Source organism: Dasypus novemcinctus, chromosome 15, assembly GCF_030445035.2.
Source record: "Dasypus novemcinctus isolate mDasNov1 chromosome 15, mDasNov1.1.hap2, whole genome shotgun sequence".
Taxonomy (NCBI): Eukaryota; Metazoa; Chordata; class Mammalia; order Cingulata; family Dasypodidae; genus Dasypus; species Dasypus novemcinctus.
The window spans coordinates 9,829,379-9,841,641 of record NC_080687.1 but is presented as its reverse complement, the minus strand read 5'-3'; the positions used below and the strand labels follow the sequence as shown (position 1 = coordinate 9,841,641).

Here is a 12,263-nt window from a genome sequence, read left to right as displayed (position 1 = left end):
TGTTGTACATTTAGACTATGTGAGATCCATTAGAGACATTATAAAATGATTTAGCAGTGGGCGAAAGCAGTAGGAGCCCTGGACGCACCATCAGAAGGCCTAGCTCTAGCCCTGGCAGGCCTCCACTTGCCTTGCACCATCACCCTCATAGCAGAGGTGCTTCTTAAAAGTTGTCAAATATTTTGGTGCCCCACAAAACTGAAGACCAAGGGTTCATATGCAATCAGCTCTGTCTGTAGTAATGGAAAGACACTGGTCTAAGAATTTCTGCTCAGATACTTCATATAGAAGAAGTGAGGTGGGAAAAATTACAAAGGCCAGTCAGTAAAAAGCTGGTAGTTCTGTGCTTATTTGTTAATTCATTTCAAGATTCCAAAACCATCCGTAAGACCTGTTTTGGAGGTTCCCAGTTCTTCTGCGTGGAAGACAGCAAGATAATGCAGGTGACCAAAACCTTCCATCTCTGGAAAGAGACTAACCCCAGATAAATCCTTGCAGCCTGGCTGCTGAGTGACACCTGCCTGAGTCCAACTGAGACCTCTCCAAAAGCAACATACATAACGTGAGGACCAGGAGAGTCGGTGATAATGTCCTCCAACTCCTGGCCTGCTTTCTAGAGAACTACGGGCTTAAGAAGTCAGAAGAGGGTCTCTCTCATCACAGCTCATCCCACTGTGGCCTGCAGCCTAAGCAGGCCTATCACCTGTGATCCCTGCCTCCAGAAGGTTCTGTCTGATTGTTCCATTTGCCTCTGACTTCTGAAGCAGATTAGCGTGATAGCTTCAGTAGGTGCTGGCTTTTGAGAGAAGAAAGCAAAAGCCAACAACACCTTCCTTTTGTTTTTAATGGTTCTGAAACAGGTGAAGCTGGCCATGCATTGGTCTTCCTTAAACATCAGCTCCCCCTCCCCACCGTGGCCCCTGCGCCTGTGCAGCTGGCCTTATTCCAGGGATGGTCTGGTATGGACAGGTCAAAAGGCAATGGCAGGACAGTACTCAAGGGGACTGGGAGCACAAGAAAGAATATGGTTTTTAGTGAAAACCAAATACATACTGTTCCTTACAGTAAAATGATGAGTCCAAGGCAAAGTTAGATTTACTAGGGAAGCGGACTTGGCCCAGCGGTTAGGGCATCCGTCTACCACATGGGAGGTCCGCGGTTCAAACCCCGGGCTTCCTTGACCCGTGTGGAGCTGGCCTATGCGCAGTGCTGATGCGCGCAAGGAGTGCCGTGCCACGCAGGGGTGTCCCCGCGTAGGGGAGCCCCACGCGCAAGGAGTGCACCCCATAAGGAGAGCCACCTGGCGCGAAAGAAAGTTCAGCCTGCCCACGAATGGCGCCGCACACATGGAGAACTGACCCAGCAAGATGACACAACAAAAAGAGACACAGATTCCCATGCCACTGACTACAACAGAAGTGGACAAAAGAACACGCAGCAAATGGACACAGAGAACAGACAACCAGGGCAGCAGGGGGGGGGGGGGGCGCCGGGGGAAGGGAAGAGAAATAAAATAAATCCTTAAAAAAAAAAAAGGTTGGTTTACTATATTTAGAAAATGATGGAAACCTATCCGATGGAACCCAATAGAGAGCTCCATGGCAAACCTTGTCTCTCGCTTTTCCTTCCTAAATGCTTGGCATTGTGGCATGAGCTTTGATCTGTGCTGTGGAAGTGATTGGTGCCAAGCATCTGGGCAACCAGGAGTCCCACGCAATCGTTGTTTTATAAGGCAGATGATGTCACAAAGCAGCTGAATTTTCAATGGGCGTGTGATCCCAGATGATTTCCCAGGGAGCCTGGGTCTTGACTGTGAACCTCAGTTGTTTGAGGTCCCAGAAATAGGAATGTGAATGGAGTGTTCAAGGTGTTAAATGGAATGCTGGACTTGTGAGTGTGTGAAGAAGAGCAATACAGTAACGTGACCATATCAAAGCAAGCGCCAAGACTAGGATCTCACTGAACCCTTTTGAATTGTCATTTTACCATTGAGCATAAATGCAAACTTGATGATGATGATGAGGTGATAGGTCCTAGTAGACATCCACCCAGGAATAAATCTGATGGCTAAAAGTCCACGACAAGGTGGGTGCTTGCAAACATCCGCAAGCTCAGAGGTGACTCCATATACACAGATTGCAAGTGACTTTAATTCACTGAGCTGGAAGTAGGTTTTATTATTTCTTTTAGGTTTCTAAAAGAAATGCTTTCTATTGTAACAGTGTCAGGCAGCTGGTACCTCAACTAGTTAAAACCCTGGCGTGTTTGTTACAATCACCAGCCACAACAATAAAATGGCAAACAGTAATCATGAAAAAATTCACCTTAGGTCTTCAGCTGTGTCTTGGGGTTTAGTGCAGGCAGTAAAATCTCTGCCTTTCATTGGTGGGGTTTGGATGATATGAGTTATGTTTGTTTCAGTGTGCCAAATTTTGGGAGCAAATAAACAGTAAGGCTGATTTGCCAACAACGTGCGAGTGAATTTTCTGGAGTACTATATACTCAGGCATCATAAAGACAGTGGTTAAGAAGCAGTGATTTCACCTTCGCCTATTCCATTAAGTAATAATAATTTATATTGTGCCTGAGGTCACACTGTATCTATGACCTCCCACTTAACAAGAAAATCTCCAATGCCTTTTCAGAGAGGGAGAATTTAATTAAACTTAGCACAGCTGCCATTAAATTCACCATTAGATGCACTTTGATCAATAACTGCTCTTCCCCTAAAATGTGAAGCCGTTGTTGTGTTCACAAACCCATTACTCTACTGTGTTTCCGTATATTTGGCACCAAAAGAGGCTACCATTTTCTGGTTTGTTTTATGTGACTCCTTGGTATGTCAGAGGGGAAACCAGATAAAAGGGGAAGAAAGCACCCTTGAAGTATCAAAATACTCATGGTTGTGTTGGGCAGTGTCTCGCATGTTCTCTGGAAAACGGGCTACTTGAGCAAGGGAAAGAATGTGTTTCAGAAGGCAAGTCCATAGTTGAGCCACAGAGGTTCTTGGACTTCCCGGGAACACGTGAGGTCTGAGAGGAGCGTGGTTCCCAGGCGTGGCCTTTTGTCTCTGGTCTCCTAGGCATTGCCTTGATTCCTTCACCTTCAGCACAGAAGTTGCCTTTCACTGTAGCCTCCCTGTACTCACATCCCACTCCAAGCAGAGGTCCTGGCTCCTTCCCCTGCTCCCCTCTTGCCGGGAGCTTTCCTGCCAGGAGCCTAGGCGAGCCTTGAAGGTCACAGTGTGGGGTGTGGTTTACCCTCTTCCTGCAGAAGAAAGCAGCCGGAGGGATCATTTGTGCAAGATCTTTTCCTTTTTCTTTTTTTTTTTGTCTTTATTTTTTTTAATGTTATATTAAAAAAATATGAGGTCCCCATATACCCCCCACCCCCCTCACGCCACTCCTTCCCCCATAGCAATAACCTCTTTCATCATCATGAGACATTCATGCATTTGGTGAATACATCTCTGAGCACTGCTGCACCTCATGGTCAGTGGTCCACATCATAGCCCACACTCTCCCACAGTCCACCCAGTGGGCCATGGGAGGACATACAATGTCCGGTAATTGTCCCTGCAGCACCACCCAGGACAACTCCAAGTCCCGAAAATGCCCCCACATCACATCTCTTCCTCCCACTCCCTACCCCAGCAGCCACCATGGCCACTTTCTCCACACGAATGCCATCTTTTCTTCAATTACTAATCACAATAGTTCATGAGTAGAATATCAGTAAGTCCACTCTAATCCATACTCTATTCCTCCATCCTGTGGACATTAGAATGGTTGTGTCCACTCCACATCTATATCAAGAGGGTGCTTAGATTCCACATGGATGCTGGATGCAATTCTCCTGCTTTCAGTTGTAGGCACTCTTGGATCCCTGGTGTGGTGGTTGACCTTCTTCATCTCCATGCTAGCTGAGTGGGGTAAGTCCAATAAACCAGAGTGTAGGGGTTGCAAGTCTGTTGAGGCTCAGGGCCTGGCTATCATATGGTCAGTCCAGAGATTCAGGTCCCCTGGGTATACATTGAACCCAAGCACCAACTACAGTTCCGGTAAAAGTAACAGGAGACTTGTGGACAAAGATCACATCTAAGACCAGCTCCATCACACAGAAACACAAACTCCAAAGTAGGGCCAACTGACATGGCACTGAACTCCATCTGCCATGACCATAGAACCTGTGGGTCTCTGTAGCCCTCAGAAGAACCAACACCTGGGGTTGTATCTACTTTATCTGTCTCTGGGACTCTGCTCAGGTGTGCATAAGGGCAACCCCTCTGATAACCTCCCAGCTCTTTTTGGAGACTCATAGCCATATTCACTCATTTGTCCTTTCCATTTCCCCCTTTGATTCAGGTCAAAAAGCATTTTTAATCCCTGGTATTATATGTAGATTGAGATATTCTGCTGGTCCAAGTTGACCCTTTTATTCAAGGTCATTTTCTAGTTACATCATCAGCTGGTACTTGGTAGTAATCCCTCGGCGCCAGGGAGGCTCATCCCCAGGAGTCATGTCCCACTCTGGGGGGAAGGCAACACATTTATGTGCTGAGTTTGGCTTTGAGACTGGCCACATTTGAGCAACATGGAGGCTCTCAGGAGGTAACTCCTAGGCACCCTGCAGCTCTAGGCCTTGGTCTTATTTCAGGTGCACAGGCTCACAAGCATAGTCATTAGTATCAAGGGCTCACTATTGGACCTTCCTTCTTTTTTGGTCTTTGCCATTGCACTTGGGGGATTTTTGCTGTTCCTTTAGGGACTGTGATAGAGCTCCCCTGGCTAGGAACTCAGCACTCCCTCAGTTGTTGTTTTTAATTGTATCCACTATGAAAATGTCCAAACATTTTTGTGTACCCTGGATATATGCCCTGGAGAACTCCCTGCCAACCATGTGTCCCCTGTCAGTAACATCCCACAGCAGTATTCCTCCCCTGCCATTGTTGAATCTCTCTGTGATCCAAAACTTCTTCAAAAGCAAAGCCCAATATATTGCCAGGTTCCATTAATAGTAAAATGGAATATAGTGATGAGTTTAAAGGTTAGATATAGAATACATATTAATTTAGAAAATTTAATGTAAAAATAAATTGGGGTATCAAAAAATTTAAAAATGCGAAAGCTTTGTTTTTGACATTTTGCCTTCTGTCACTGCAATGTGTTGCCCTGTATGTAAATCGGCAAGGCAAATACTTCCGTCTTTTCCTCAATGTCTACATCCTATCTTTTTCTTTTTTTTCCTAATTATTAAGCTTATCTTCACAAAAGTTTTAGATCACAGTAATTCATATATTCAATATTCAGTACTCCCACATATCCAACATAAAACCCTTTTCCCTTCCACAGCAATAATCTGTTTATATATTCATACTATATTTACTGAAACTGATGTACAGATATTGATACAATAGCTTTCAAACAAGGAAACATTTGGGTTTACATTGTGGTTTATATTTTAGACTATACAATTCTCTAAATTTTTAGTTATCTTATGTTTTATATTATGATTTACATTTTAGCCTATCAGCCCCTATACATTTTTGGTGTAATTTAACATGTCTTACACCCATCCTTGCATAATCTTGTGGAACACTTCTTTTGCCCACACAGTTACATTGACCATCTATTCAATACCTCTGTCCACTTTCCCTTAGGGCCCACAGTGACAGTCAGTCTTCATTGCTTGAAGGGCTATGTTCAGAGATACTTGCAACAGTGTTGAGGGCTTGACATGCTCAACTGCCCTAATGCACTGGGAGCCACCCTTTCTCTTGAGAGATACAATTCCCTCTCTTTGAGAACATCAGTCCTCCCCAGGATGTGGGTATACCTTCACTCTCATTATATGGGTCTCTATCCAATGATAGAACCCACTATGGCAAAGTGAGCATTTACATACTCCCTAGGAGCCTGTCCTGTGTTAGATTATCCCCTTTAAGCATCTTAAATAGGTAACCTTCCTTATTATATTTTTCAAAAGTTTTCTCAGCATTATACTCTCAACCAAATACCTGACAATCTCCTATGTTCATATGTTGCCCCACCCTCCCCCCAATTTCTTGGGCAATATTACCCATCCTCCCATCCCTAGCCTCCCTCAAGCCTGCAAAGCCCCACCCAAAGGTAACCCTATTCCCCCATTTTATCCTTTCCTTGTACAAATACTTACCTCCAGCTTATCATAGATTTCTGCCATGTAGGTGTCAGCTTACATCCTTCCTCTACCCCCATTTTCCTTTAACCCTATCATCCAGTCTCTTGCTCTCTGAGACAGCTTGGTTTACTTATTTCATATCATTGAGATCATGTAGTATTTGTCCTTCAATGCTGGGGTTGCTTCACTCAACATAAGGTTCTCAAGATTCATCCATGTTATCACGTGTGTTTGTAGTGTATTCGTTCTTGAAGCTGAGTAGTATTCCATTGTATGTATATACCACATTTTATTTATCTGTTCATCTGTTGATGGACATTTGGGTCTATTCCAACTTTTGGCAATAGTGAACAATGCTGCTATGAACATTGCTATGTATGTATCGGTTTGTATCCTTGTTTTCAGTTCTACTGGGTATATACCCAGCAGTGGAATTGCTGGGTCATATGGTAAATCTATAGCTAATTTTTTGAGAAACTGCCAAACTGTCCTCCAGAATGGCTGGATCCATCTGCATTCCCACCAGCAGTGGATGAGTGTTCCCATTCCTCCACATCCTCTCCAGCATTTGTGGTCTTCTGTTTTTTTCATAGCTGCCTATCTTATGGGAGTAAGATGGTATCTCATTGTAGTTTTGATTTGCATTTCCCTGATAGCTAGAGATCTGGAGCATTTTTTCATGTGCTTTTTAGCCATGTGTATTTCTTCTTTGGAAAAGTGTCTATTTAAATCTTTTCCCCATTTTTTAAATGGGTTGTTTTTTTATTTTCAAGATATAGGAGTTCTTTATATATGTAGGTTATAAGTCTCCTATCAGGTATATGGTTACCAAATATTTTCTCCCAATGTGTAGGCTCTCTTTTCACTTTCTTGACAAACTCCTTTGAGGTACAAAGGCTATAATTTTGAGGAAGTCCCATTTATCTATTTGTTCTTTTGCTGCTCATGCTTTTGGTGTGAAGTTCATGAAGCCATTTCCTATTTCAAGGTCTTGTAGATGCTTCCCTATACTGCTTTCCAAATCTTTATGGTCTTGGCTCTTATATTTAGGTTTTTGATCCATCTTGAGTTGATTTTTGTATAAGGTGTGAGATGGTAATCCTCTTTCATTCTTTTACATATGGATATCCAGTTCTCCAGGCACCATTTGTTGAATAGGCCATTCTCTCCCATGTTAAGAGGGTTTGGTGGCTTTATTGAATATTATATGACTATATATATGAGGATCTATATCAGAACTCTAATTTGGTTCCATTGATCTGTGTGTCTCTCCTTGTGCCAATACCATGCTGTTTTCACTACTGTAGCTTTGTAGTATGTTTTGAAGTCAGGTAGTGTGATTCCTCCAATTTCGTTTTTCTTTTTCAATATGTCTTTGGCTATTCAGAGCCTCTTTCCTTTCCAAATAAATTTCATAGCTAGTTTTTCTAGTTCCTTAAAGAATGCTGTGTTGATTTTTATTGGGATTGCATTGAATGTGTATATCAGTTTTGATAGGATAGACATCTTAATAATATTTAGTCTTCCTATCCATGAATAGGGAATATTCTTCCATTTATTTAAGTCTTCTTTGATTTCCTTGAATAGTGTTGTGTAGTTCTCTGTGTATAAGTTTTTTACATCTTTAATTAAATTTATTCTTAGGTATTTGATTTTTTTAATTGACTATTGTAATGTGCAAGATCATTTTTGCTCCTCTGTGGTCAAGGAATGAGAAGCAGATTTCTCCCATCAAAAGGCAGAGATGTTGGCGTTTGGACCAGACCTTCAGCAGTGGAGGTGGTGCTGAGTCGTCCAGCTGGGAGAAAGTTTTGGAAGATGTTATAGAACATGGGTGCTGTAGGAATTTAAGGGCAGGAATCTATGGAGCAGAACTGCACAGGGGTGTGCCTTGAAGAAAGGGTCACAGTGTGGCCATTTAAAGGGAGGGAAGGCGCCACAAGGCGTCACTCTCCGGGGCCCCGTTAAAAGGCTGTCATCTTTCTGACTTCCATCTGGACTGATGGACTGATTTCCCAGTAGACATTTTCAGAGTCATCTTCTGTAAGAAAAAAAAAACAGCCGCTTCAATCTCTCTGCACAGGCATGGGAGAAATGCAGGAACCTGGATGGAATTCAGCAATGGTGTCTGCTTTTCCTTGCCCCTTAAAATATTTGAAGTCCCTGTCTGGTTCTTTCTTTCTCATACCCAAAATGACAAACCATGGGCAGTTCCTTCTCTGCCACTTTATGAAATCCTCCTGCCATGACTAGCTGTGGCCTCGCTCAGGCTGAGTGTGTTTATACAAGTCCTCGATCTTCCTTTATAGGGTTCCCGAAGCAGAGGACCGCCGCGCCCCGAAATGGGTTTTCCCCGAAGCCCGACCCCCAAGCCGGAGAGGCCGAGCGGCAGTTCGTGCAGCGGCTGAGGGAGCGCTGCGAGGAGCAGGCCAGGCAGCTGCGCCTCCTGCGGGGCGGGCTGCGGAGGGCCATCTGCGGCTTCGAGGCTTTCGCCGTGTCCACGCAGCACTTCTTTGGGAAGGTGAGGCCGCCCTTGGCGAATGTCCCCGAAGAGTCTGTGGTGGGGGTGGAGGGCGGCGGTGGCGATGGGTACCTGCCTGTGTGTGTGTTTTCCTGTGGGTTTGGGGTTTGGACTTTCCAAGGTCATACAAAATCTCCTGTGGCTTGGGGAGCCCAGGAGATCCCTCCTGTGGAAGGAATTGGTCTAGGAAGAATGACCTAATAACCTTGACTCCCAAGGAGGAAAGGCTGTAAAAAAGAGAGGCACACCGGCAGGCATGCGGAAGGGGAGGTCTCGAAGACGGTGGAGCAAGCTTGGCACTTTGGAGGTGAGGCGACCCTGCTCTCCAGACTCTGCTGGCTTCACACCCAGGGGCGGACAGTAGGGCCACAGCACCTGCCTCTTCCAAGCAAATGAGAACGGGATGTGCCCGGCTTGGGGTGCCCTCTCAGGGCCAGGCCGCCCATATTGGTGGCACAGGGGATGGAGGTCCTGGGGGTCCCAGGTTTTTCTGAAAACTGAGAGTGTTGGTTTCCTCTCAGCAAATGTCCAGGGTGGGCAGGGGCCGTGCAGCCCCTGAATTTGTGGTCACATTAGCCGGGAGCAGCTAAGCCTCCCAGCGCCTCGGCCTCGAAGGGGACTGGTCGGGGGCCTGGAGCCTGACTGAGGGAGTGGGCTTCACTTCGAGGACAGCGGAAGCATGTTGGAAAGAGAAAAGGAGCTCTTCCCATCGAGACATAGACACCGTGAATTAGCTTATTGAAAACACACAGGGCGTTGGGATTAATATATGGACCTCTGGTATCTATAAATGGTAGGAAGTGGGGGTAAAAAGCTCTATAAAGGCTCTCCAAATTAGAACGGGAACTCACTAAATTCCTGGCTAATTAAAAGAAGAAAATAGGAAGAATTTTAAGTAGTACCATGTTCACTGGTTTCTTCCTTTATCACCTGAACCTGAACTTATGGAGGACTCTTTGACCCTTTGTAATATCCCCCCTACTGCCAATTATAAAAGCCTGAGCTTGTTTTGTTTTTTCTTGCTTAAAAAGCTTTTAGCAGAAAGAGCAATTTGTCAAGTTGTTGTTGTCATGAATGAGAAGATGAACAATTGAAACCAAAATTTCGGTTTTACCAAGAGTTTTTTTCAACCTCCTCCCAAGTTAAAGTTTAACATTGGAGCTAAATGACCAATCTGAACTTCACGTCTTCCTGGCCAGGCTAGTGCTATTGGTGTTAACTGCGAACAACGGGCTATATACCCTCCCTATAAAAATGAGGATTACGAATGCAGTTTGGGCATGCAAACAAGGCATGACTTGCCAGGGTAAATGAGGAGGAGCATTGTGTTTTCATTTTTCAACTGGTTGCACATTTCCCATTGGCTACCAAGTCTTTAATAAAGAGAAGAGACCAGGACTGGTCCTTGAAGTTCAGGTATAACATTTACATTGTCACTCTGCTGGCTCTGGGATTTCTCCTTTCAGGCATCACCTACCCTTGACTAAGGTTTCATGTGGAATGACAAGACATGGTGATAGATACAGATATGTACTGATAACACACATAGAGTGAATAGATATTGTGGTGTGTTTCACAAGTGGGGACTGCTGCACCCCACCGAGAGCCTCAGGGCCTAGAGAGCTACCACACCAAGAGGCAGGGCCAGTTCCCTGCAGCGGTGCAGTTTGGTACGCCCCCTCGCCAGCTTCCTTCCCAGCAGACTTTCGGCATCAACTCTGACTACAGGACAGCTCCTCCTTGGCCCATAGCCATGAGATTTTTTTCCTCTGCAGCATACACCTGGATGTTAAATCAGAGGGCCAAAAGGCTCCAAAGAGCGAGCAGGTGGTTTGCAGACGTACCCATGGGGCCTCCCCACCGCAAGACCTGTACTTGACATGACATTTTAGCAAAGTGGCCAGTGGGCAGGACTTCCATTTTCTTACAGTAAATTACAACAAACCCTCCAGACAAGCCTCCTGGATGGCCAGAGTCCTTGGCTTCCCAAGCCATACATTCTTTTCTGTCTTTCTGATCTGCAGTTCACTTGCTCTGTCTCTCCAGACAAACCCCAGAAGAAGAAAAATGAACATTAAAAAAAAAAACCCTGTCATTGAACAAATTAAGTGGCTGTTTAGAGCAGGCTGCCCTGTGTACCCCGTGGTTTATGATGACTGATTTGAGAGTTTGCCAGGGATAGAAAATTAGGCCAGGAGGTATGACATGGGGGCCACACCTGGGACATAGAAGGCAGGGTCAGCTTGACCCTCCTCTGGTGTGTCCCCTGTGCAGAGAGGTGGTCTAGGGAATGGGGGCAGGGTGCTTGGGGTTGCTGTCTTGTTATTGTGTATGGGGAGTGATCGCCTGCAGGGCAGCCACTCCGTGAAGAAGCTCCGCCTCCAAAGCCAGGTCTGAAAACGCAGTATCTTCATTCTTCCAGTTAGAAAACACTGCTAGATCTCTATCCTGTAAGGAAATACATGCCTGTATTTGCTTCACTATAGCCTCAGCCTGCAAAAGAACCCAGTGCCGCTGGGACCAGGCTTTCCCCTGCCTCCATCTCATAGTGGAGAGGGAGCCCAGTGCCTGCTGGGACCAGGCCCTCCCCTGCCTCCATCTCATAGTGGAGAGGGAGCCCAGTGCCCGCTGGGACCAGGCCCTCCTCTGCCTCCACCCAGCTGGGCCATCTTGAGCAAGCCACGGCGCCTCTGGGAGGCCCCCGTCAGCAGGGGTGGCGTCCGTGTCCTTGCCCTGCTCCCCCTCACTGAGTCACCCACAGCCGGTCACCTTGGAGTCTCAGTTTCCTGGACTTCAAATACGATGAATACCAACTCTTCACCAGGCTATTGTGCAAAAGTAATGGAGACATGGGTGGCAGTACCTTGACCGAATGCCCAACAAAACATCCTTTCAGTGTAGGAGGACATCCGGTAGGACCTACCCGCGAGAATCCTAACAAGCAGGATGAATAAGGCATATATAATATGTACAAAAGTGGAAACACAGTACAGGCCACTCTCATTTAATGATATATGTCCCTAAAGGGTTTGGCCTGGGGTGTACTTTAAAAATAGAAAGCATATTCCCATCTAGCGACTCTGGAAGCGCTGATGGTATTCGGTATGGAAGTAAGTCGCAGTGTGTGGGCAGTCACTGGGAGGAGAGCATTAGAAGCCTAGAGGAGAATCTTCCATTTCTGCCCCTTGCTTTACAGCTCCTGGTAGGATGGCTGTGGAGGTTACCAGCCTTGGCAGCCCCTGCCTGGCAGCAAGGACTCTAAGAGGCCACCTCCGAGCTCCGTCATGCTGGTGCTGGTTCCAGGCAGCTCTGCCCCTGCAGTGAGGCAGGGTCTTCACCACAGGCCAGAGAAGCTGCTGAAACCCGTGATCCGGGACCTCCGGGGGCAGCGGGGGCAGTAGTGAGCGGGACACTTCGGGACTCCCACTTCCCAGGCGCAGGTGGAAAGTTTTTCTCCCTCTCGCTGCCTGGCTGCTGGGAACACTGCTCTTTAGCATCCCCTGGTGGCAGATACGTGAAATAATACGGGCAGTGGTCCTGTATAAAGTGGGGCGCCTTGCCTGGTAGCATCAATTTCATACAC

General features: G+C 46.1%; 1 protein-coding gene across 2 annotated transcripts in view; it reads left to right on the top strand.

Annotated features, from left to right (window-relative positions):
* The window catches only part of MTUS2 (microtubule associated scaffold protein 2), a 560,413-nt gene that overhangs the window by 412,778 nt on the left and 135,372 nt on the right, over window positions 1–12,263 (top strand). For both annotated transcript variants that reach the window (XM_058277015.1, XM_058277014.1), the window contains exon 9: window positions 8,469–8,680. In XM_058277015.1, coding sequence (XP_058132998.1) covers window positions 8,469–8,680 — 212 coding nt within the window. The remainder of the gene's footprint in view (window positions 1–8,468; window positions 8,681–12,263) is intronic.